The 27,837-nt window shown below is 40.9% G+C and overlaps 1 protein-coding gene across 5 annotated transcripts in view; it reads right to left on the bottom strand.

The window, feature by feature from the left end:
* Positions 1-17: 17 nt before the first annotated feature.
* tll1 (tolloid-like 1) overlaps positions 18-27,837 on the bottom strand; it is a 52,647-nt gene continuing 24,827 nt past the window's right edge. For 4 of the 5 annotated variants that reach the window (XM_039819917.1, XM_039820171.1, XM_039820094.1 and 1 more), the window contains 17 exons: positions 27,637-27,754; positions 25,580-25,758; positions 24,930-25,035; positions 24,308-24,432; positions 22,671-22,786; positions 21,563-21,665; positions 21,167-21,283; positions 20,811-20,956; positions 20,084-20,279; positions 19,848-19,973; positions 17,969-18,129; positions 17,683-17,863; positions 11,824-11,949; positions 8,131-8,258; positions 3,017-3,230; positions 2,443-2,693; positions 18-1,074 (listed from right to left, as the gene is read on the bottom strand). In XM_039819917.1, the coding sequence (XP_039675851.1) occupies positions 940-1,074; positions 2,443-2,693; positions 3,017-3,230; positions 8,131-8,258; positions 11,824-11,949; positions 17,683-17,863; positions 17,969-18,129; positions 19,848-19,973; positions 20,084-20,279; positions 20,811-20,956; positions 21,167-21,283; positions 21,563-21,665; positions 22,671-22,786; positions 24,308-24,432; positions 24,930-25,035; positions 25,580-25,758; positions 27,637-27,754 (2,528 nt within the window). In that variant the 3' untranslated portion in view covers positions 18-939. Of the gene's footprint in view, positions 1,075-2,442; positions 2,694-3,016; positions 3,231-8,130; positions 8,259-11,823; positions 11,950-16,792; positions 16,916-17,682; positions 17,864-17,968; positions 18,130-19,847; positions 19,974-20,083; positions 20,280-20,810; positions 20,957-21,166; positions 21,284-21,562; positions 21,666-22,670; positions 22,787-24,307; positions 24,433-24,929; positions 25,036-25,579; positions 25,759-27,636; positions 27,755-27,837 lie in introns of all 5 variants that reach the window. The other variant, XM_039820240.1, reaches the window with a different exon arrangement.

Genomic DNA, 27,837 nt, shown 5'->3' with positions numbered 1-27,837 from the left:
TCCATTTTTTTGGGTGCGGAGAGGGGGAGAGAGAGGTGAAGATGAAACTGGAAACATCCATGAAAGTTTGTTACAATATGGTGCAAACTCAAAAACAGCATGGACACACACACACACACACACACACACACACACACAACATAATGCAAGGCTTGACATTAACATCACAGATTTGGAAATTCTCCATTTGCGACGTTTTCAATTTTTTTCCCCATTCCACGATGGTCGTCTGCATAAGCTTTAAGCAAAAAGGGCAAGTGACGGCCTTCAGCCTTTTGTTTGTTCTTTTTTCTCTGTACACACAGACACACATACAGTAAACACAATGGGTTTTTACAATAAGACATGAAATAAAATCATCTGCAGCCGTTCTGAGCTGGGTTGAAGAGACCAGTTCCCAGGCATCAAAGGCAATAAAAATGTCTTTTTTAGAGTTTCCTCCCAGTTACTGTTGGGTATGAGCAGCCGTCTGATCACAGTAAGTTGCACAGTTCAAGGAGTCAGAAAAGACTCAAAACTCCCTTGTTGGATGCTTTTTTTCTTTTAGGTAGAAGCTTCTCAGTTCCTCAAGCATCCGTAGTTTATTATTCTGAATATGAATCTTGTGTGTTTATGTGTGTTTGTACTCTTTTGTTTTGCAACTGTGAGTATCCACACTGAGGGTAGCTCGACGTGCAGTAATGAAAACCATCTCCTCCACAGAAATGGCTCACTCAGTCGTCTCATATGAACTTATCTCGTTGTTTTTCCTGCCTCGTCCTCACATTGCGATGACCTGTGCGGGGCCACAGAGGGGAGACTAATGTTCACGTAAAGTGTCGTCTTCCAGGCTGTACTTTTCTCGTTGCCATGGTGAAGGTCAGGGTGACAGTGGCCAGGGTGGGGGAGAGGGGATGGGGGGGCTGCACAGAGGTCAGAGGTCACGGGCTGCGTGTGAGGTCATTTCCTGGTGTGAAGGCTCTCCTGGAACTTGGTGCTCGTGTAGCGGATGTGGAAGCCCTTCTTGCTGATTGTGTCGTCGCTATGGAAACGGATCAGCATAGCGCCTCCAGGCGAGTAGATCTCCTCCCTGGGCTGAGGAACGGAAGATAGAGAGGCATGTGAAGGAGTTTGTCAGACATTTGGAGGGTGACATCACAGAGTTTTGTATAATTCAGTCTATTAACTACATATCAACTTTACGTCACAGCTTCTTTATGTGTGTTGTTTTATAGATGGGGAGGTTGTGTGTGTATTTTTCCCAATTTCCAGATAGTCCGCATTTATTCCATATTAACATCAATAAACTCTTGAAACTTGTTTGACCTGTGTCATTCTCATTGGTGGAACATAACAAGGTACAATTACTCAAGTACTGTTCTCTCTTAAATCATCAGTGTTTTCATATTGACACAAGGAGCTGGACAAGAACTTTGCGTTAACGAAAAATAAAAGACACAATTCTTTATTTGACAGGAGAGTTTAGACATGAAAGGAGAGAGCAAGGGGGAACAACATGCCACAGGTCAGAATTTAACCTGCAGCAGGACTGAGCCTCTGTACATGGGGCCCACGGTCTACCAGTTGAGCTATCCAGGCCCCCCAGTAAATATATTTTTGGTGTATACTATGATGAGTTACACAACTCAAGCAAAACAAGAGTCTGCTAATAACATATTGATACCAAACAATTGAAACTAACGGCTGCCTGCAATGGCAGGAAGAATAAAACATCTAAGTCCACAGCGATAATGCAAAGTATACAGGTTTGTAGTTAAAGCTAAGACTGCTGCTATTCTATATTTATCCGATTGCCAACAAATTGTATGAAAAAAACAAAACAAACAATGTGTTAGTCCTTCACTCTATACTTTCTGACTTAATCCCGTTGGTTCACCAACATATCATTTCTGGTGGTGATGGTGCAGTGGAGATGACACATGCCTTTGATGTAGGAGACCTGAGTTCAAATCCCACTGTGATACATCAACCAATGTGTTCCTGAGCAAGACACTTAACCCCTAGTTTCTCTGGAGGCACGCCATAGATAGCGTTGTAAGTCGCTTTGGATAAAAGCGTAAGCTAAATACATGTAATTAGTAAGTGTTATTATTTTAGTTTAAAAAATTTAATTTAACAATTTCAGTTACTCAAACAGGACTAAACGGTACATTTGTTGGGGACTCATTTCATCTGCAGGATAATACACCTTTAGTGCTCTAGTGAGCATCTACGGCAGGAGGATGGTGTATGTGGGTAGAGTGCTCATGTTCATCGTAATGAAGGAACATGTAACCCAGCGTAAAGGTGTGGCTTACGACGCGTTATTTATACAACAATGGAGCTCTATAGCAAAGAGGAATAGGATATTTCAGGCTTTGGTTACACTAGCAATACTTCTTAGTGAAATCAATTCATCGTTGGTTTTCACATCAAAGATGTAAAAAGAACTTCAAATCTTACCCCTGAACCGCAGAAGCGACCGAGTCGATGTGAGTCGGCGTCGTACCCGTTGTACAGCTCGATGTAGTCATAACCACAGTCAGCTTCCTCCTCTACCTCAAACGTAATGAAGCTCAGCTCGATGCCGTAGCCCTGTTCGGCCGTCAGCAGCCACTCACAGTCAGTGTGACCCGGGTAATTATTGTCTCCAAACTGAGAGTGAGAGTAAAGGTTCTTCTGACGAGCTTCTGCTTTCAGACGACCTCCACACTCTGCAGAAACACATGATCAGTAAAATGTGACATTTTAATCTGTAAAATTTGTTAGATTTTGTTTGGTCCCAGATAGTCAATAAACTCTTGTTAGATTTAATGAAATGATTTTCATCGTATATGTGCTGTTGTGAACCACTAGAGGTAGCTATTGCTCTAAAAAACAATTCAAACTAAGGTAAGAGAAAGCTAAGCAGGTGAATGTGAGTGATGCTCTTTGCAGATCCAAAAAACTCACACAGTGTGCGCATAAAGTGAGATATTACCATAAAACATAGATAACATGCACAAACACTTAAATATGCTTCCACACAGATACACACCTGTGGAGTGTGTAGCTTGGAAGCCCTTCCTTTGTACTGAGGCGTCAGAAATGAAGCGGAGGTACATCTTGTTGCCAGTGGAGACCAACTGCTCCGGGATCTTGCTGCCACACAATCGACCCAAGATGGCCGCCGTGTCGCTGTCCCCGTCAAAGGCCTCCAAATGGTCATATGCACATTCCTGATGCTGCTCGATCTCAAACTCGTTGAAGGCCTGGAAAGGTAGAGACAGAGAGGGTGAGAGGACGCTGAGTGAGATGTGAGAAGGTGTTGGAAGATTAACTGTTGACCTGGCTGTCCACAGTTTTTATAGGGACTATTACTTTGTTAGAAGGTAGTTTCAGTGAAAACCTTTGAAGGTGAGGTCCCTGAAAGTAAGTGAAATCTGACGTTAGTTCTGTCTGCACTGGATGATCTGTGGCCTCTTCGTTTTGTGCAGTAAAGCAGTTTAGTTTTGCGGGTGAAGCAATGAAGCAGAATTGAGAGATTGCCTAACTCAGTCGTACAGAAATTACTGTAAAATACAGTGTAGATGCTGTAAGTCTTGGTGATGTTATTTTTTTCACAGGAATTTACAACAAAGCCACAAAAGTATGTCCAACAGTATGTACACGTATGGATAACATCCAAAACAAAACAACAAAATCCGAGAGCAACGACAATGAAAGTTAGTCAAAAGGCAAATCAGAGTGAAAAGGAGAATAGAAATTAGAAAAAGACTAATGACAAGAGTGCATCCTTTGTTAGAGTCTTTAAAGTGTGAGCAATTTCCTGAATTGGGATCTAATAATTTTATTTAAAAAACAAGGCACACCTGAGCTCTGAGCCTGAGTTATTGTAGCTGGATGGAGAAGCTAGACAACTTTACTAAGCTTTACTCAGCAACAAGTCTTTAATTAAACCTGCAATAACTGGTGGCAACTTGGTGGAAGTGGAAACTTAACACAACACTGACATATTACCACCTTTTAAGTTGATATGGTGAACTTGTTTAGCCTGGTCCTACCAGACTCTCGTACATTTCATTTGTACAGAGAGTCTGGCATAGACAGTATATAAACTGGACCAACAGATCCTGTTGCTCTGGACGGAGACTAGTGAAGGATATTAGAAGCAAATTTTCCGGTGATGGCTGAGCGTTACTGCTCAGCCTCCAACTGAGCTTGAAGACGTAGATGTGACGTGAGCAACCTGTCTGAAAGTCTTCTGGTAGCTGTGCCAAGAGAAATCTCAATCATTCCCAATCTTGCAGAGACGGAGAGCGTAGGTATATGTAAGGAGATAACATGGGCACAGGCTAAATATTGCTAACTAAAATGCTAGTTAACATTAGTAATTAAACTTAAACAGCGAATGTAAGTCAAAACTGCCTGCGAGCTTCTCCTGTACTATACGGTAATTCCTCTACTATGAGACATTAAGTCGCTTGGTTATGACACAATCGTTAGCCTATTTTTATAAAAACGTATAACGTTAGCTACAAGGTAATGGAGCCTTTTATATACTATTCGGCAGCCATTGCCACAACGGACCGAATGGCTTCGCTCGCATCTTTCTCCGCCGCCATTACGGAACTACAACTCTAGCTCACGGCCTCAACGTCATCGTTCTCAGCCACTCCCTCTGTTCGCTGATTGGACCGCCCACAATTTGGATGGAGAAAATCCAAGACTATACCGCGAACCCAGACGGAGTACTGAAGGAAAATGAAAATTGAGCTTAAGTACGTGGGAGGGCGGAGCCAGGCTAGAACTCATTAGCAAACAGTTGCCAATTTACACATCCAGCTGATATGGAGCAACATTATCATTCATTTGGAGTCGTGGCCATCTGATGAATTAAAGTCCAACCATTCTTTTTAAGCTCTCTTTTGGTCTCTACCAACTCCTGAGAAAATAATCTTGCTTTTTAGATTTGTAATGCTCCACTATGGTCACCAGCTAGTCACATATTAGTTTGTCTGTCAGGCATTTGGTGCTGTGAAGGTAACGTATAGTCAGTTTTTATAGCTTTTCATCTGGAAACATCTGCCTGATGAGTCCAAAAACGACACAATGTCAGCGAGTGAACTGCAACAGTAAAGAAAACCAAAAAAGGAGCTGAAAGTGGTTACAGGTACACATAGTCATGTGATCCATTTTTAATATAAAAACAACCCAAATTTGTGTCACCAATAACTTATGTAATGGTTTTTCTACAATATGAGACACTATTGAGAAAATACTATGAATCATTTTCAGGCTGTTCCCTTTTAAACTCTTTCAAACCAAAATAAATACATTTGCATTTCATATTCTTTAATATAAATTGACAGAACGCCTGTTCCTTTGCCTACATATTGCTTACACACTGACATGCATGTACGCAGTGTCACGATTCCTAATCTAATCCACGTGAGCTGAGTCATAACACCTTGTAGGCCTCTCACCCACACACAGTCACACACCTCTCTGATTGTCTCCTGAACCGTGCTCCATCACGCCACCACAAACACTGCACCGCATTGATTTTGACCAGCCAGGCGGAAGGAGAGAGCAGAGCAAAAGGTGGGCTGATGTGAGGATGTCGTTACTGAGAGGGCTGAATGTGTTTGATTCTGGGCTCGGGATGGCTTCCAGATGTTTCTAACTGTAGCTCGGGTGAGATGCTGGTTTGCGGATCTGTTTACTATTCCCAAGTGTGTGTGTGTGTGTGTGTGTGTGTGTGTGTGTGTGTGTGTGTGTGTGTGTGTGTGTGTGTGTGTGTGTGTGTTTGTGTGTGTCTGTGTGTGTCCATGTGCATGTGTGTGACATAGAGTGAGGAAGCAAGAACGGAATGACCTTCATGTCTACGCTCAGATTTCTGGTATTAAATATAGACCGCTGCGATGTCATTACTGTGGATATACAGAGCACACCAGCTAATCTCAACACACACGCACGCACACACGCACGCACACACACACACACACACAACACACGCACACAATAACAAATTTCAAAATTTGTGTGTATATGTGTGTAAATCACATGAAGTCGCACATTCACAGCATGCAAACACTACTAAATGTGTTACCATAGCTGATGATGTAATGTGTTTTCAGTTACGTAAGCGGCGATAAGAGATTATCAAAACTAAATAATGACAGTTGATGAATTTTGATAACATCTAGCGTGCTCAGCATGTGGCTGCAGAGAGGAAGTGAGGTGAAGAGTTAAATCCCTAACATCTGACTGTGTGTCTAGACCAGGAATGTGTGTGTGTGTGTATGTGTGTGTGTGTGTGTGTGTGAGGCACTATTATATTTGCATGAGGAACATTAGTGGACTTTATGAGGATTATCCGAAGCACACTGTGTGAATATGGGCATGTGAGCTCCTGTACTTCTGTCTTTTGTGAGGACCAATTTCAGTTTCCGGATCGAGATAAAAACGAACGTTAGATTAGCTGATTAGTTGATTGACAGAATATGAATAGACAAAAATTGATGAATTAAATTATTTTTCAAGCTTGAATGCCAACATTACCTAGTTCCAGCCTCTAAAATGAGAGGAATTTCTGATTTCCTTTGTGTTATGTAACAATAAACTGAATACCTTTAAGTTTCGGACTGTTGGTCGAACAAAACAAGCACTTTGAAGACATCATCCCGGGCTTTAAGGAATTGTGATTACGATTCTAACCTATTTTCGAATGTTTTATAGACCAAATAGTTAATCGAGAAATCAGGAATATTAACCATTATTGAATATAATTGTTAATGCTTTTAACTACACATGTTGTATTCCTGTGGATCGCTGCTTGCATGCATCCTCAAAAATTAATGTTACATGTCAGCAAGATGCTATTAAGCACATGGACAGTGGGTGCACTGTACAGTATAAGGTCAGGTTAGCTGACTCTAAACAAATAACAACAATAATGGCTAAACAGTTTGAAGAGAAACTAACAGAGCCTTTTGCCACTGCTGCTTTTTCTGTCCTGATCTAAAGTTTAACAATGTTACATCCTCACGAGTCACAATTTTTACCTTGTGCACATTTAGAAACTCTCAAGGAGGACGTGTCGGCCACAGATGGCCCTGATCTGCCCCCCTTAGTACATGTACTATAATTTGTATAGTACTATAATCGTCCAGCTACAAGATATGCAAGCAAGTATGTGAATAATGCAGCTTGCATCACAGCTGGTTGTCTACAGCATGTGTCTATGTTGGTAAAAAGCGTAAAAGTGTATCACAAAATTTCCAACTAGAGAGGGTAAACAATAGGTTTTAGCATCAAGGTTAAACTCAGTGTGTGTGTATGTCTAGACCACTCTATCACCTCCTGCAAACGCGGTTAAGCATCTTCTGTGAATCCACCTGAGTCAGGAGAAACTCCATTTGCATCAAAGTTAACATTGTAACAACATCTGTCTGAGCTAACGTTCTGTAAAACTCTCTCTCTCTCTCTCTCTCTCTCTCTCTCTTCTATCTCTCTCTATCTCTCTTCTATCTCTTTAGACAAATCATGCATGTCAGACGTGGAACTTTTCAGCCTCAACTATCTTCAATCCATGATACACACGGCAGAGCATAATATGTCATTTTATTTCTAAATAAGTATCTGCAGTAACTCGAAAAATGTGGACAGGACTATTTGTGGTGACACATAAATGCTTGCATGCATAAATGCATGTGCATGTGTGCACATGCAGGCTTAACAACACACACACGCACACACACACACACACACACACACACACACACACACACACACACACACACACACACACACACACACACACACACACACACACACACACACACACACAGAAAGCCACAGGGACACAGATGGCCACTGCCCAAGGCCTCTTACTAACGCATGAGCACACGCTTGCAGTTAGCCCGAATATACAAACGTGCACTTTCTCCCTCATTCACATTTGGGTTTCATAAGTGGAACATGGGATAGAGAGATCATAGAGAAAGAAGGGGGAGGGCAGCCTGAGGTTTTAACATAAGATGTGATGTGAGAGACCTCACAGACAGAATAATGTGAAGAGGAAGGGAAGAAGGGCAATAATGCCATAAGTATAGGGTTTAAAGAAGGCTTCGCTAGCCCCGAAATCTGCTCTTATTTCAACACACTTACTATCTTGATTCGGTGTCCCGGCGTGGCTGTGATGTCCCAGGTGCACTCCTTTCGGCTGGGATACTTGTCTGGCCAGTTTGGGCTGCTCAGGGTCCCACTGGGGCTGTGGATCTTATGCTCACACTCAGCTGAACACACATATCCACACACACGGAAACACGCAAGCACACACATAGAGAGGAAGTTAAAATCATGGCTGCACAGGAAAAGGTCAGAGGAAATGGAAAGGGAACAGGAAGGAGAGAAACAAGAGAACCAAAAGAGAGAGAAAATATTTCAAAGAAACACATCCTGATGACAAGTTTAGTGTGAATTTCACATGGAAGCATGCCCGCATGCTTTAAACAAACACACTGCTACAGTTAGCCTTTTGTACTTTGCATGGATGGAGTATAGTACATAAAACAACTCTCTATTAGTAGTGGTACAAGTCATCCATTACCTACAATATTTAAAGGTGGATGTCATTTATAGAAGCAAAAACAAAAATCCATTATATGGATCCAATGCAGAGAAAAGGGAATTGTTGTGCTTATAGTTAAATTCAGACTGTTTTAAACATTCCTACAAAACACAGTACTTATTGAAAACACTTCTATCTAAAATCTAAGCCCTTGTTGATTGGACGTTTAGGAAATGGATCCTAAAAACACAGGATGTGTAGGATCAGATCCTAAACATCGAATTATTGAGCTCAAAACTATGTTCCTCACACATTTCTTGTTTTGTTTTGCAGGCCACGGTTACGAGATTGTTAATGTGTCCAGCAATTTCAATCAAATCCCTTTCAGGATTCAAGATTCAAGATCCAATCCAGATGAGTTCAGCAACGACAGTCAAGTGACATACATAAAGTAAAAACCCCAATAAATAAAGAAATAAATAGAGAAACATGAGTTTAGATGCATCGATACATTGCACAAGAGGTCACTGACTGATTTGATAGGAATGAAAATGATGTGAATCACATGCTCTGGCCTTCACAGTCACAGATCTCAACCCAGTTGAAAGCTACAACTCTGATTTGCATCTTCTCGGTTTGTGCTGCATCTTACATTTAAGTCCAAGTCAAGCAAATCATTTAAGACAAGTCTCAAGTCTTTTAAAGTACATCTTAAGTTCTAAAGAGCAGGTCCAAGTCAAGTCTCAGTTAACAGAGCTACCAGCAACCAACCTGTTTTTAAGCATTTTGGGGCCAATTTAATTTGAGTCTCGAGTTATTTGAGACAAGTCCAAGTCAAGGAAGAAAAGGTACCACTGGGACCTGCAGCTTTGTCCACATTGCTACTCTATAATGTTACAGGGGCAGTTACTCAGTAGTCTATTTTATTGATGTATTTATTAGTCTAACAGGTTCTGTGCACATTAATAAATATTACTGTAAATGCGCCCAAGTTAGCCCAAAATCTATTTTTCATTTGTAGTCAACTGCTCTGTTATTGCTTTGTTAATACTCCCTGACTCCGCACTGCTGAGCAATAGCAACATCATTCGTATATATACTTTACAAGGTAACATATCAACTGTGAGCTAATATTGTAGCATGCTAACAACTGTTTAGCAATTATTTCTGGTGGAAGTTGCTGACTGCTCTCCTCCCGGAGTTTGTATCAGTTAAAATAACAGCAACGGAAGCTATCCACAGCAGCCCTCACAGTCACACATGGCATTTGTGTGTGTGTGAGATAAATGAATGGCTTCATGAAGGTGATGGGAGGCAGGAGGCATGCACAAGACAACAAGATGTATTCCAGAGTGACAGTTTTTATTAAGAGTCAGACAAACTGAACCCATGTACAGAATGAGATGGATGAACTTACAAGAACAATGTATAAATGTAAAAGGAGAGTCTTCTAACAGGCAAAGTGTTAAATACAGATGTCATATTCCACACACACCATTGTTACAAAAGACTCTCACACCTTCAAAAAAATCTAGCTACTGACAGGATACAGATTTGAGCAATAAATCGTGTCATAATTGTGTTGTCTGACATAGCAAACTATCATTTCACATGATCACGTTAACAGGAAATGTAATAGTTTTTTTCTTTTTCTTTTTTTTTTTTTTTACCAGAAATCAAGTAAATAATCAAACAGTCTCAAGGTTGACAGATGTCTTCCTTTCACGAAAGCGATTAACCAAGATCCCTGAGACCATAAAAAAATACAGACTTTTTTTGTCTTTCTGGCACTCTTTTCTTTTCCACTGTCTTACAGTGTCAAACACTTCTGGCAGGTGACTAATATCACTAAAAAGTTATGTCTGTTTTAAATGTCCATCTCCTTGTGTTGAAACTTTCACACGCACATACTATGTACATAACCACACACACGGACACAAGCTGTGTGATGGAAAGAGGGGTTTACATGACTCTGCAAAGTTACTGGGTCAAGCTGATATAATGCACACTTAAACACACACACACACACACACACACTTAAACACACACAGGAAGACAGCGCTACATGCGATGCTTTCAAGCTCCCAGATGTTTGAAACATGAGTGTTTTTACGAGCAGCACAGGGAGTCTTTAGTGAGGTGAGTATATGTGTGAGTGTTGATGTGGTGTGTGTAAGCGTTCAAAAGTTCAACTTCAAAGAGTTGAGTATAACATTTCAATTCAACAGTTTTGTGTGTGTGTGTGTGTGTGTGTGCACATGCACATGCACATGCACACATGCACAGGGGAATGTGCTATAAGCTTTTAATAAATAATAAATTATGTTTTCTGTCAAACTGAGGCCTTTTCCCCTATCTGTGTTTCCTTTTCACACACAAACACAATCACACATCACATTGAACACAGCCTTAGTGACTTGCAGGCAGAGCTGTTTTCAAGTTCAAATTAAGTCTCAAGTCAGTCCGAAGCTCTGGACTGGGACCAATACACACAAAACAAATGCTGTATTTATTTTATAACATATATATGATTTATAATTTAACAACTTTGTGGGCTATTTCTGCGTTATTTACCTTGAACTTGGTTCGGTCAATTTGTGCTGCATCTTTCCATCTTTCAAGTTTATCATAGCAGAGCTCAAGTCTTTTAGGGCGAGCCAAAGTCAAGCATGACATTTGAAACAAGTCCAGCTCAAGTCTCAAGTCCTTCAGAGTAGGTCTCAAGTCCTAAAGGGCAAGTCCAAGTCAAGCCTCAGTGAGCAGAGCTACAGTACCAGCAACCAGCGCTGTTTTTAAGTATTTTGGGGCCTTGGGTCATTTGAGTCAAGTACAAGTCTTTCAAAGTAAATGTCAAGTTCCTTGTTCCAAGTCAAGTCTAGGTTCAGTGAAGTAGGTTTTTTAGTTCTGAAGTCCTTTAAGGCAAGTCAAAGTCAAGTCTCAGGTTTTTTCAGAGCAAGTCACAAGTCATCATAAGCATTTTGTTTTTGTTCCAGGATTATACCAGGTGAGAGCTTGAGACTTGATACAACATCTTAAGCCTCAAGGCTACAGCTCTGCTTTCAGGCTCCTAGTATGGAGATTTATGTGAAGATAACACTATCATCAAATGGAAAGAGCCACTCTGTTGTCATTTGGACTCTGATGTAGATAAACAAAGTAAGGGCTGTATGATGGACGATGACTGTTCTTGTGAATGAGCACATGCTTGTGTGAATGTGGCAGCACCTGCATGTGCACTCTGCCGCTTTTATGCCAGTGAGTGTGCTGATGTGAATGTACGTGAAACCCACCTTCCTTACAGTCATGTTTGTTCTCATGCAGTACAAAGCCATGGCGACACTGACAAACGTAAGAGCCCACTGTGTTGATGCACTCGTGCTGGCAGCCGCCGTTGTCCTTGCTGCACTCATCTTTGTCTGTGAGAGATACACATGCAACACATCACTCATGTGGAAACGGCAAAAAAAAAAGAGGGAAGGGGTGGAGGGACGCAAGAGGTCAAGCAGGGGAGAGGAGTGGAAAGATGAGACCTTAAGGAAGGGGAGGAGAGCCTTTGCAAAAGAAAAAAAGATGATAAGAAAGGGAGTGAGTGACAGACTGCAGGGAAAAGGCAGAGGTGGAGAAACAAACAGTGATACACGGAGAGGACCAGACGGAAATCAAATCAACTTAGGAAGGTAAGGTCAACAAAAAAACTACAGTACAAAATAAAAGGAGGTGACAAATAATGAGGAACACGAACATTAATATCCAGCAATCACGCTAGGCAAACATTATCACCCATAACAACTGTAAGACTGCAATATACTGTTCATTATTCACCTTTCAAGTTAAAGTTTTTATTACAGAGCTGAGAGTTAAAGCCAAGAAAGATGGTCAATGGACAGTACGCCTCCCCAAAACTGCTTTACTTGGCACAGCCGGCATGTCAAGCTTTGGATTTCTCCATCTTTTTTTGTATTTCTTGAACCAAAAACAACAGCAAAAGTGTAATGAATGGGTGAGACAGTGTGTTTGTCTGATCTAACGTTAGCTGCAAACGTTAACCCCCACCGAACTAGCTAGCTACCTACATACAGTAGTAATCAAGCACTACGTCCATTTCATTAGCTAACTACATTATTTTGTTGGGTTACGTTAAAAAAGGCCCTGTTAAGGACTGACACATCCACTGTTTAATATGTACTGTATATCAGAGTGTTAGCGGCTCCTGCACTTTATTGGATTTGGGGAAGTTTACACTCCATTACATAAGATAGTGTTACTTTTGCCAAACTCATTGGTTAATCCACTTTCCCAAAGCCTTTTTTCTTGTACAAGTGTATATAAAGCATACATAAATCTCAGGGTTGCTTGCAATATAAGAACAATGCTGCAGCTCTACTGTATTTTCATGTCTTCTACGTAGTTGGTTTGGATGCTGACTTTTTGTCCGGGACACATAGCTTTTGCCTCATTCTTTTAGCATTATGTCATGCATGTAGTCATCAAATACATATTTAAGATCCTCTACAGGATTCTTGTAACTATTTAGCTGTGATTTTAACCAGCAAAGTTGACGGTCGCTAGCTAGAAATTTAAAGCCTGCTTTTGTTTACCTCTGTGGTAAATCTGGGACCCATTGTTACAAGAGAATTACAATTGAAGAATTTAATTGTTACAATACAAAGAATTTTGAGTGGTCAATCTACTACTGTTATCATTGTAAACTGCATATGTGCTGTACTAGAATGGAAGGCTTGAGCAGCAACTAACGGGCTTAGCGAAGGGTGCAAGAGTCATCGCAGATTTAAATATTGTCTGCAGCCCAATTGTTTTGAAATATGAATTAAAGAAAGGAAAGAGGAAAGGAAGGTGTAACAGAAGAAAGCATCCACAGAAGTTAAAGTTCAAGCAACAACAGACAACTACAAAGGGTTAAGTTAGTTAGTGTGTGTGGTTGTGTTGGCCTGTAAAACTGTCTTTGTGCTGCCCTTGGGGTTCGTGATTATGGTTGCTCTGTGGTCAAACTCCACCTTGGCTCTGAAACGTCTCTGATCAGAGCAGCTGTTTTCAGATCAGCTGCGCTCTCCTCGGGCCAGACCACCACTGCTAAATCAATCTGATGTGTTCACTCAGCCAACTGAAGAGAAACGGTACAAATGTGACGAGAGCTTCTGTCATCACGTATTATAATGAGCATGGTGTCCTAAATGTGGAAAGATACTGGAGACCTACTTCTCTGTCATTTTTAGGTTCACCACCGCAAGACATGGTAGGATATGTGGGGCATTAAGTTGTCATGGTGACGCCTTAATGTAGACCACAAATTCCCCCGTGAATAAATTGAATTCAATTTTAAAACCCTTTCCTTCATACATTTGCATACAAACAAGGAGAATGGATCTTCTTGACACATAGTTGCGTTACATGAAATCAACTATAACAGTTATTATCATGATCTTTTATGCTAATTAATACCTTACTTGGCTCAAATAATTACCTCATTAACATAACTGGATATACTACTGAGATACCATAATATTAATACAGCAAGGCAAGTGAACTGATTTAGGAATTCGTTTTTTACGCTTGGGTTTTAACGTAATACAACGTGTGAATTAGTGAGCTTTAAGTGGGCTTCGATGTCATGTTTGGATGAAGCCAGGTTAGATGTTTTACGCTGTTTCCAGTCTTTGTGCTAAGCTAAGCTAACCAGCTGCTTGCTAGTTTCATATTTACCATAAAGATGTGAGAGGGGTTTCGATCTTCTCATCTAACTCTCTGCAAGAATATGAATACAGCATTTCCCCAAAATGCCAAATTATTCCTTTAACGATCGGTTTTCCCCCTGTGTTTTGCCTCACGTGCCGTTAAGGTTTTTGAACTCTTACACCACACTGTCTGACAATAATATTCTGGATCAGCTTGTCATCTCTCTTCATTGAAGCTATATGATCTTTACAGTAAGTGAAATATTCAAACCTTAAGGCTTAATAGTCAATTGGCTGCACCATTTCCAGTTGTCTTGTCAAAGCTTTTATACACATTTCACCCAAAATCCAGCCTAACATATTTGGTATCTTTGGAGATTTACTTCGCCACAAGAACTTGAAATAAAGTTGTCTGTAAAAGTGAACAATGTCTGGCTGCACAGCATGAGTTTATAATAACTGGCAGGCAGCTGCTGGTTAAGAGGTTAAAATGTTTGAATAGCTTAAGCCTTATAAAACTAACTGAAAGAACACAGGTGTTTTCTCGCTTCTCGCTCATTTTCTCTCCCTCGTTCTTTAATTTGTGGCTTCTTCTTACCACATGGCTTCTCCTCAGTGTGGCTGGGTGACGACAAAGCCCTTTTTAGTGAAGCTGAACAGGGTGGAGGTGGAAGGGGAAGGGAAGACTCGCTCTGTGTGGGGCTGCCATGTTGACAACAGTGATGGTGTCAGAGACAGAAACAGAGAGGTGGGGATTTACAGATGACCGCTCAGGAAGACAGAGCAATGTAGAAGGGAGAGTGTGGGAGACAGAGTGTGTTTGTGTCTGTGAGTGAGAGTCAGATTCCTATAAAGAGATGTGAGATTAGACACAGACGACGAGTCTCACCTCAACTCAAGCTTGTGAATCAAACTAGATCTGCTTTTAATGAAACCACTAAATCCTCCTCTCCCTGTGTGTGTGTGTGTGTGTGTGTGTGTGTGTGTGTGTGTGTGTGTGTGTGTGTGTGTGTGTGTGTCTGATGTGGTATTACGGTGCTATTGTGGGCTCAGTCTCACCCTATCAGAGGTTAAGAAGCTTTTCGGTTGATGCTACACAGTATTCATTGTAGCTTTCTTCAGGTCAAGCACACACGCACACACACACACACACACACACACACACACACACACACACACACATGCACACTCACATGGATTAGTAGTGTGTGGGAGGCCGAATGGACCTCCCTAAAGCTGATGGATCTTTGCCAACAAAAAGCTTCTGACAATAGAAGAGCCACTCACACAGCAACTTTTGACACACACACACACACACACACACACACACACACACACAATCTATCTGACGAAGTCATTTCTCTGTGAAGCGCTCCACTGAGCACTTTAACTTCCAGGTGTTCTGCAGGTAGTTTAATTTTGACGAGCACATCCAAGTGACAGCTTTACTTCCTCTTATGGTGGAGGAAGTGGCCGAAATGTTACATTGAAGTTGCCTTTTGGACAAGTTCTGCCATTTCCCATTTAGTTAGTGCAACTGTTAAAGTAAGAAAAGAGAAATTTGGATCTTTTCTTCAGGACAACTTCCTAAAATTGTTATTATCTGTTATGTAAAAAGGTAACAAATTCATCCCTTCAACATCGAGTAAGGGATATTTGTTGTGTTTTTACTGGGGAATCATAGCTGTGTCCCAATTCCATTACTACGTATTGGCTCTGAGTGGGTTTCCAGTTTATAGTGTGTTCATGCTTAAAAAGTAAGAGAATTAAGCAATAATATGCATACTTACTATGTTTATTTGATTTTTTTAATGTGGTAATAATGACACTTTTGTCCTATGACGCAATGCACAACAGAAAGGAAGAACCTTCTCACAGCTCCATCAAATTTAATTTAACTAAATTTAATTTAATTTAAAATTTAAATAAACAGTGGAAAGTTGGGACATTTTTGGAACACATTATTAGACAAAAAAAAGTAATAATATTTCAATTTGGGAGATTTCCAAATGTAAAACTGGCTGCAGCTTCCAGAGGTTGCAGTTTGGTTGACGTCCATTTGTGCACTAATTATTTCCTTTTACTACAAAATAGTACAGCACATTAATAGTGTGCCTACTCCAAATGACATTTTCAAATAAAAAATATCACAATATGGCAAATGTATGCAAAGTCATAAAATAAAAATAAAATAATGAAACTGATATTCAAAGCAATGAACTATGTCCCACTGTATATGTGAGATCATCATACAGTGTAAAACAAAATTTCAATAACAATTTCTTTTAGTTTTTATTTGAAGCTTGTATGCAATCATTCATTTAGATTGCAGAAATTTGTATAACGATATTCTGCTGAAAGTTGCTAAATGTTAATATTGTATTGTATTGTACAAATACGATCAGTATTATTAATATGCTGCATGGAATTGGGACAAAGCACATGTTTCCCTCGGGAGGAGAATGGATTAAATAATGATCCACGCCATTAAAACAGGATCCATCCATTCCCTCATCACACGGTAGACCAGAGCCAATCAGAGATTCCGATTGTGAGGTCATGTTACCTCTGACCTTTGATGAGGTTGCCAGCTTGTTGTTGAAATGGCCACGATTGGGAGAGTGCCCGCGCTTTATGTCCTGGCATGACTCAAACACAATCAAACGCTCTTGACACAGAGCCAGCCTGTCTGAGGGAGAGAGGGCAGAGTGCAGGGTGGGTGGGTGTGCAGGAGGCCTGAGAGCCAGTTGAGGCTCAGGAGACACAGCATGACAGACAGATACAGCAACGGTAAGACTGGCAGAAAAACAGAGGGGTGTGCACACATACCATACAGTATGGATATTTCCACAAATACTAAAAAACATGCAAGCAGAAATACACACAAATTAACACACAATGGAGGTGGGCAGCGCAGGAATCAGGAATGTAAAAAGTACACATCTATATACAATATGTTCAGTGCCAACACCCCATGCAAATGCAGGAATGAGTGTGACGTTCATGTAGCACAGTGAAAAGTAAAGGTATGGAGGTAGTGGGAATTTTAGGTTTTTTGGAGTTGCAGGTTCAAGGTTCATCCGATATCAATGTTGTTATAGGGATGGAAATAGTCTGCAGGTGAAAAACCAGGTGAGCTTTTACATTTTATATCATTACAATGAATTCCAGTTGCGAGCCAGTTTCAGGCTGAAATTAAAGTATCAAAATATCCACACTAGAAGCTTCTCATAATGCTACTGCAGCATAATTAACTTCTCCATTGTCCATCCGTATGTTCCAAACAGAATACACTGCTCTGCCCACCCACTGAAAACACACACACACACACACACACACACACACACACACACACACACACACACACACACACACACACACACACACACACACACACACACACACACACACACACACACACACACACACACACACACAGAGGTGTTTTTCTCTTACCTGAGAAGAAGTGAGCCTTGAAGCCTTTCTTGGAGACGGTGTTGTCAGACTTGAACTCAATTCTCATGTTGTTATATTGAGAGGTGATGACCTCCGGGACCTCGGTGCCGCAGTATTTACCATGCAGCTTTGAGTCGGACGAAAGGCCGCTGCGCACCTCCACGTAATCGTATTTACACACCTAAACACACAAATAATAAGGCTCTTGTAACATGCATCCACAAGGTGGCTACTATGCTTAGCATCTCCATATAATACACAAACACACACACACACACACACTAACCTCATTACCCTCCAGCTCGAAGGCCTCAAACTGCATGGAGATGCGGTACTGATTGGGAGCGACTACCTGCCACACACAGTTCTTGTTGGGCGGATACTCTTTAGGCCAACCAGGAGTGCTGATGGTCCCGTTTAACTTAGAGAGGAGACCGCCACATGCCGCTGCAAACACACAAACAATTCACAACACACACACACACACACACACACACACATACACACACATACACACGTCATACACCTAGGAAATTATATATATATATATATATATATATATATATATATATATATATAGTTTACTTTACATGTTTTACAAGCCACAAGGAAGAATAAAAGGTATAGGTACTTGTCACATACACATACAGTACAGGCCAAAAGTTTGGACACACCTTCTCATTCAATGCGTTTCCTTTTTATTTTCATGACTATTTACATTGTAGATTCTCACTGAAGGCATCAAAACTATGAATGAACACATATGGAATTATGTACTTAACAAAAAAGTGTGAAATAACTGAAAACATGTCTTATATTTTAGATTCTTCAAAGTAGCCACCCTTTGCTTTTTTATTAATAAGGGAAAACATTCCACTAATTAACCCTGACAAAGCACACCTGTGAAGTGAAAACCATTTCAGGTGACTACCTCATGAAGCTCATTGAGAGAACACCAAGGGTTTGCAGAGTTATCAAAAAAAGCAAAGGGTGGCTACTTTGAAGAATCTAAAATGTTTTCAGTTATTTCACACTTTTTTGTTAAGTACATAATTCCATATGTGTTCATTCATAGTTTTGATGCCTTCAGTGAGAATCTACAATGTAAATAGTCATGAAAATAAAGAAACACATTGAATGAGAAGGTGTGTCCAAACTTTTGGCCTGTACTGTACATGCAGCGAAATTCATTCTCTGCATTCAACCCATCCGTCAATGGAGCAGTGGGCAGCCATTTACAGCGCCCGGGATCTCCAGATCTGAGCCAGTGCCTTGATCAAGGGCACTGACTGGAGAACCTAGTACATGTTTTTTGATGGTTGGGGAAACCGGAGCACCCGGAGACATGGGGAGAAGATACAAACTCCACACAGAAAGGCCCAAAATGACCTGGATTTGAACCTAGAACCTTCTTGCTGTGAGGCCACAGTGCTAACCATTGGGACACCAGAATTACCCCAAGGAAATTCGTTACTACTGATGTTTGTTAATTTTTAAGGGGAAGTAGGTAACATGAGCTAATGCAAGTCACTCACAAGACACCATAATACCTGTACTGATCCCTACAGCATTCTCCTCACACTACAACTCAATTTCTCTCAATGCCCCATTATTTCTCCTGACCATATTTATTATTGTTGTACTTGGCAGAGCCGAGCATTTCTCCAACAATTTCTCCTTTTTGACGTGGGCATGGTGAAATGAGACCCAACGTCACTGTAATTGTATATACAAACGACAGATGTATTTATATATATTACTCTTTTTTTCTTTCTTTTTTTTCATCCACTTTCTACATGATTTTCCCACACATTAATTCACTGGGGATGCCAAAGTAACTACTGCTCTTCAAAGAAATACAGCAAAACCACAATTTGGATATTTTACCAGCATAGCTTTTTCTCTCTCTGCCTCAAAAGTGGTTTTGTTCAGTTGTTTCAGTATGTGGGTCATTACGGTTAGTTAATCTATTTTGTGGAATTAAAGGACCTTCACTGCATTTGTGGCACTGGAGCAGCGAGGCATGTGGCTAGATGTTTTTTCCTGTTGATGGAGGCTGCTCGGATGTTTTTTCACTGAAGAGTTAGACTCATATCCTACAGAAACACACAGCGGCATACAAAGGAATGCACATACAAACATGAATTCAGCACACACACAGTTACCTTCACAGCTCTTCTTGTCAGGAGCCAGTTCATAGCCCGGGTCACAGGCACACTTGAAGCTGCCGAGAGTGTTTACACACCTCTGTTCACAACCACCATTGTCTGGCTTGGCACACTCATCCTCCTCTGAAAAACACACACGTCAGCGCACATTTATTTTCACACACATAAGGAAGGATTTGGTTATAAAGCCATGTAAGGAAACACAATCAACTGACACACACACAAACACACACCTTTGAAAAAGTTAGCAGCAAAGCCAGCCTTGTTAACCGTGCCGTCTGAGACAAACTTCATCCACAGTGTGTGTGAGGTGGAGCGCACATCCTCAGGTTTGTCGTAGCCACAGAATCGCCCAATCAGAGGGCTCGTCTCCAGAGGGCCGTCTCGGACCTCCAGGTAGTCGTAAGCACAGCTGTCGTGCCTCTCAATCTACAAAAAAGGTTCACACAGACACACCCAGAGGGAGAAAAACGACACTGCTGTGAATATCAACATCCGTCCTGTCACCATCAAATGTCTCAGCAGATCCTACTGTATTCAGGAAAATGGCATCTTTTTGTAGTTTTAACCAAGAGAAGTGTCTGAGACTACAGCGATTTTAAATAAGGTTGATCCTCACTCCTGTGTAACGGCGAACTTTAAACTTCGGTCGAGGAGGGATTGAGATTCAGCTCACTGACATTTTAACAGCACTAAATGAATCATCAACTGCTCTGTGTCTCTGTACACACACACACACACACACACACACACACACACACACATACGCACCACTAACATTATTAACTTCCTAGGAGCTATACGAGCATGAAATATGACCCAGACATTCCACGCACAGAACCACGCACGCACGCACACACACACACACACACACACACACACACACACACACACACACACACACACACACACACACACACACACACACACACACACACACACACACAGTGTGTGACTCACCTCAAAGGCCTGGAAGCTGAGCCCGACGTTGTATCCCTCGGACACAGTGATCCTCCACACACACTCTTTTGAGGGTCTGTAGTCATCAGGATAGTTGGGAGACTGAATCTGTCCTGAGTCCTTGGTGATTTCCCCTCCACAGATCGCTGCACAGGAGAGACAGACAGACAGAGACAGAGAAACACAGACAGACAGGACAGATTAGCATTCACTGCACTGACCAACAACACCTGAAATGTGTATGTAAGTATGAATTTTGCAGTCACAGTCACTTATCAAATTTGAAACCAGCCCTTATATCATCATGCAGTTTACAATCTGTATTAAGACATATTTATTTGAATAGTTGTGTGTACCTTCATAAATGGCAGCGAAGCCTTTTCCCACCCAGTTGCTGCTGCTGCGGAACTCAATCCACATCCTGCTGTCAGTGGAGATCAAGACGTCAGGGACTTTATCTCCACAAAACCTGCCTGTTAAAAACACACACATAAAATCAAATTCTGTAAGAATCATAACTTGTGTTGTCCAATGATTGTTGATGAAATATAGCCTATGAAATGTGATGTGATAAACAATAATTTTGATATAGTGCTATTGTCACCCTGATCATGACGTCTTAATCTTCTGAGGGGATTTCAGTGTGTGATTTGAGCAGAATTAAAAAGCTAATGAAGGAACAATCAAATAAATAAAGCCAGTTTATTAAAGGGTTACCAGTGCCCCTCTGGCTGACTGTCCCTTGGTCTTACCGAGCAGTGGAGCTTTCCTCCAGTATCCATCCCGAACCTCAATGTAGTCGTACCAACACAGACTGCTTTTATACAGATCCATGGTGGTGAAGTTAAGAACAATCTGGAGGAGCAAAAGTAAATATTTATAATCCTATTCTATTCTTCTACTATCATTGGAGAGCCGTTTGTGTGTCCTTGCATATTCCCGAGAACGTTCATCCGATCTACTTCACACTTGGTGTGTGTATTGCTGGGAACCCAAGAATGTGCAATGTCGAATTTGGTGCAATTTGGAAACGCGATATGTTCAATATTAATAAACTCTGAATAAAAAAAGCAAAAAAGCTGTGTTGGCTGGGCTTCAGGGCTCTGCGGAGTCAAGCATGTCGTCAGTAGTGGGTTACAGCTACTTTATAACCGCGATGGTTATGTTAAAGCAAGCGACTAATACGCCTATTTGGAACTTAATACCTCCACTTTCACCGGTGTTTCTGAGTTCTGTTGATTCTGTTTGTATATAAGATATACGTATTTGACTAACACAGACAACACTAATTAATGCTAATTAGTTTACTGGAGTGATAATAAAATATATAAGGGCTGAGAATTCACATTGTAGAATGTTATAGTTAATCTCTAACTTTTTTTTAATAAAATGTCTAAATAAAGATTTATCTATATTCCCCTTCTCTTATAAACAAATCTCTCTAAAACATAATACATTAATTAAATAAATAATTAATACGTTAACAATGGTATTATGCCAATTAACTAAGACATTAGCAAATAAAAGTAAAAGGTGGCACCAAACACCCTGAGACCAACTAATAAAAGTTGGCCAAGGTAGTAGTAACAGTGCAATTACAATTCAAAGATTGGTCAGATTGGTGCTCGTATATATAATACAGATGTTTGCACTTTGGAGACCAGACGAGAGGAGGTGGAAAAATGGAAGAGGGTGATACCTGTAGTGTGAGGATATAATCAATATACAGTCATTCTGTCAGCAGTCTCTTATTGTTAGTGCAAGCACATTCAGGGTGCTACTGTGTGTGTGTGTGTGTGTGTGTGTGTGTGTGTGTGTGTGTGTGTGTGTGTGTGTGTGTGTGTGTGTGTGTGTGTGTACCTTTTCTCCGGGTGTAACAGATATTCTCCAGACACAGTGTGTGTACGAAGGGTATCCGTTGGGGTAACCAGGAGACGAGAAGTTGCCCGTTGACTCTTGGAGTGTCTCTCCGCATGCTGCAACACACACACACACACACACACACACACACACACACACACACACAGATGGAGTTAGATTTTTGTGGTGAGTCCTGCTGGTATGCGTAATCCTTTCAGCTGTGTACCGATACTTATGACTGGTACATTACTAAAGAACACACGGCTCTCATGTTTAATATTATTCTCAATATTTTGCTGCCAATTTACCAAAATAAATATACTACAGACTATTTTGTCAAAACAACAGCCTCATTCTACAGTATATCTGATCTGTCCATATGGAAACTGTTAGACGTGCAATTATGATTCAGAAAACATGAAAGGAATTAAAATGACCCTCCCAAACAAACTTGTGTTTAATGTTGTCGTTTTAGATTTGCATGTTGGAGGCTGCCGTATGCGTGTTTGTGTTCCTGTGTGTGAGGTCCGACCACAGTCATTAAGCCTCGTCACCATTTCGCAGAAATAATTAAAGAATTACAGTCATTTACTGTAAGTGAACCAGATAGACAGACTTTAAATTTATCACAATGAAGACAACAAAAGAAAACTGTTACAGCTGGTTGGGAATTCATGGAAAACGATCAGACAATATTGCTCTCTTCGTCCTTTATTCTGAGTTTGACGCCGTCGCTCCCTCTCAAAAGGAGGTTAGCCAAATGTGCCCCTCCTATCCCATCATGCATGCTGTTTTCCCCCACAATGCCCTGGGGCTCTGTTCATCTGTCAGTGAATATGGTATCACTCAAATATGACCTTATAAGGTTGAAGTTGTATCTATTTCCAGCTGGAACACACAAACACAGTGCTCCAGTATCAAAACTGATTTAGCAGAATAACATATACTGGTATATATACTAATATATGATATATATATATAATATAATATGTGGCGTTATTAATATTAACAAATAAAAAAATGCCATACTTGCATATTGTTAGATAAATTGGATTACAACAGAACAGACATAGTCAAAAAATATTACAAATACACACAAAAACACTATAAAACAGAAGCTTTAGTGAATGTAATAGACCAGAATGGTGACAAATATTATTTGTTCATTTTGTCTCAGATACAGTCCATTGTGCGTAAATGATGACCTCAAACATGAACCTGTCCTGGGGATGTGAGCATGTGTGTGGGCCAAAAAAGGGATGGCAGCATTTGCAATCGTAAACCATTGCGTCATTACCGCACAGCTCAGCGTGAGAGCAGATCTAGATCACGTAAGAACCATGCAAGAGGGACCAGAGGGACGCCCCGAACAGCATGGGTGTGCGCAAGAACTGATGGGAAGAGTGTGTGTGTGACGCGTGTGAGACCCCTAAAACAGAGAGGGAAGCGTGACATGGAAAAACAAATTACTCAACTGTGCCTTTGGGAATGGAGAGGCGGGAACATTTTTACGCCAAAGATACAAGCAGATAAACAGAGGTCATCTTTTTGTTTGCTGGCTAGAACAACAGCACACACACACACACACACACACACACACACGCTGTGGTCTTAGTAAATAGTAAATATATCAGTACCTGGACATCTATACAGCTTCCTTGCCTGTGCAATGTCTCCTTTACTGAGCCTGGTCCGCTGGCCGATAGCAGGCCGGACCCCATTTTCATCTCTGGATGGAAGGATGGTGTCGAGGAACATCCCTCTTCAGGAAGAAAAAGAGAGATTTACCCCACATCATGCGATGATTTCAAGGAAATCAAATAAAAGATTTAGCTGCTGGCTAATGTTAGCTTGCTTGTTCGCTAACCGTTCAGCTACCACCACAAACAGAATCTAAGTAATTATGTGGCGAAAATTGCAGCTATTTCATTAGAATGACATGAATAAACATTACTAAACGTAACATGAATAAAACTTTAATGGATTAATTTGTCCGTGAACAGATACATTTTAATTTGCAATGGAGGTTAACAATAAAGCCATGGTTTTCCTAGCAGCAGAAAACAGCATAGTGTACCTTTATCAACATCAATATAGAGAAACTTTTTTTTTTTTTTTTTTTTTTTTTTAAACCATCAAGGTCACAAAATTACAGAGCAGATATAAACTTGAGAAAAATCTGTTTTGGCAGATCGTGTTTCTGATCTGTTTTGTAAATTCAACACAGGTCAAGAGAGATGAGAATGTCCCGCTGGTTACCGTGAGAAGGTGTTCCTGGCATAGTGCATGATGCTATCAAAATCATATGGCTCCCCGAGAGAGTTGACCTCCCCTGGCTCCATCTTGAGGAAGTTATACTCCTGGCCTGGGAACCACACATACAAATAAACAAGGACAGAGTGTTACCATGAACGCAAAACAAGTATATTCTTTACACTGAACACACAAAGCATAACTTAAATGATTAAGTCCGCATGGATATGGGCTTTTATTAAAACACTTGAAGTCCATAGAGTAGTAGTGGAGAGCTCAGATATGTTTCTAAATAAAAACTTGAGGTCAGGTCGGATCCGCTGCTGTGTCATTTGGTTTAGCACCTGTCAGATTGTGTTGTGGTGCAGAGGAGCGTGTAGGAGGAAAAGAGACTGGGGTCGAGGTGACTTCACAGTCATTAAAAGCCTCATTCACACTCACACAGGGCCGGACACGAGTGTGAATTTCAAAACGTACACACACACACACACACACACACACACACACACACACACACACACACACACACACACACACACACACACACACACACACACACACACATTGTGCATAAACGTTCTCACTTGTCTTCAGCTGGAAACAACTCTGAATGATTCTAACAGAGACCCAGGTGCATCGTGGGTACTGAGTCTCACCTGGTTGGATGTTATCGCGGATGATGGTCACGTGATCGTCGCGGTCAGGCCGCGTGTGCTCGTGCCAGAAGCCAATGACGTGGCCCAGTTCGTGCACCACAATGCCAAACTTGTCACAGTTCTTGCCTATGGAGATAGCCTGGGGCCCGTTGCCACGACGACCCACATAGGAACAACACCTAATAAGGATTAGTAGGAAGTTGATAGCAGGGAGATAGGCGGATGATATTTACTACACATTTGGCAGTGGAAAAAAAAAGCATCAACAGTGCACACACACACATGTATGAACACACACACACACAAACACACACACACACATTAGTGCATTTCATTTTGGCCCCACAAAGCTGTCGGGACCCCACAAGTATTCACAGTTTTTGGACCCCACGAATGTAGTTAAACGAGAACACACACACACACACACACACACACACACACACACACACACACACACACACACACACACACACACACATTCAGGATTTCCTGCCCTGTACTACAGTTTCATAACCTAATGGGAATAAGCTGTGAGAATTAACATATCGCTGCTCACAGAACACACACACACAGTCATTCTTTTTTTTCTGGTTAGCCGAGACGTCCGTGCCAGGCTAACAAATCTGATTAAAGTTGTCCAGCGAGCTGATTGCAGGGTAAGGATCAGGAGTCACTGGAGTAGATAATGTCTTTTCTTCCGGCATTTGCAGCTCTAGTATGGCTAGTAGCGCTTCCAACAGATGCCACAAATGTCCTATCGTACTATTATAAAACATGACTCATTTTTCTGCATTTCTCTTTGTCTCTGAGTGGCTCTGTCAAGCATCCAAGTTGCAGGGTATTTATGCATCAGATTAAAGTGTCTAATCTCTGATGCAGCCAGCGAATCACAGAGCACGAGAAAACTGGCATCATCAGTTAACACTCAGATCCTTCACTCATCTCAATGGTATTTACATTTAAAAATCTAAATTATTTTAAAATTAAATACTTGTGTAACTATAATTTAATTAAAACAGAGAAGTACGCACACTCAAACAAAGTGCTGGACCAAATAGGAAATATTAAGGAAAACATCCGCAGTTTCTTTTTTCTGACAAAACACAAGTCACTGAAACAGTGCATAATGTCGATCGTTCAAGATCTTCATCAGGCATCAAATATTATTTAGAGAGCAAAGAAACAGCGCACAGACTATTATTTGCCTTACTATTATTGTTCAGTCCAATAAAGTCCTATTCAATTTTAGCTCTGGGTATTGTACTAGTGTCAATACAATACAATATTTGAGTTTCCATATTGATACCAAAATACCAAAACAGCACAGAGGTTTGACACCAGTGATGTTACTTATAGTCAAGATATCAAGGTTTCCAAAGATATCAAATTAGTCTGAATGCTGCTAAATGCAAAAAAAACATTTGCTTATAATATTGCAACCAGAACATATGACATGGCACATTATGTCTTCAAATTGGTTCTTTTGTAAAACTAACAGTCAAGGACTCAAAGGTTTTTAATTCACAGTATTAGAAAAAGCAGCACATCCTCTTATTTAATAAGCTGGAACCAGCGGATGTTTGTTTTTGCTTGATAAATTACTTTAATTAGTCAATTAAATGCTGTTGGTTAATTTTCTGCTGATCAACTCATCAACATATCATGTCAATATTCTACATGTCTTACTCTTTCAACCATCTGCACAACAACATGTTGGAGAGACGAACCCAAATGTCCTGATTTCAGCTTTACAAGTGAAGTGCCACCACTGTACAAACACACTATGACCCCACCGTGCTGCCACTCGACAGAACAATGCACTTCTGCAGCGTATGAACAAAAAAACTGCACAAACATACAAAAAACTTCGAGTGAGCAAGCGTGATTGGTGGGATGGGGAAACAGCAGCAGGACAGGAAGGAAAGTTGAGCCATTGTTGAGTGACTGTATCATCTCTCGCTGTGACAAGGTCACTACTGAACTCTAAGTACACACACACAAACACACACACACACACACACACACACACCTTACACAAAGAGATCCACCAAACTCACCCGCAGGGTCTGTAGGTGAACACAATGTAGCTTTCCTCATCTGTCTTCTCAATGAAAGTTACGCACGTCTGTTTTTCCCAGTGACGCATGGCCTGCTTAAACATGGCCCTCTGACTACCTGAAACACACACATTTCACATCCTACTTTTACACAATCACACGTCGCTGTGTATTTTACTGTTGAGCCGTACGGGCAGCAGT

This window comes from Perca fluviatilis, chromosome 1, assembly GCF_010015445.1.
Source record: "Perca fluviatilis chromosome 1, GENO_Pfluv_1.0, whole genome shotgun sequence".
NCBI lineage: Eukaryota > Metazoa > Chordata > Actinopteri > Perciformes > Percidae > Perca > Perca fluviatilis.
The sequence above is the reverse complement of the archived record's forward strand: the minus strand, read 5'-3'. Positions and strand labels throughout refer to the sequence as shown.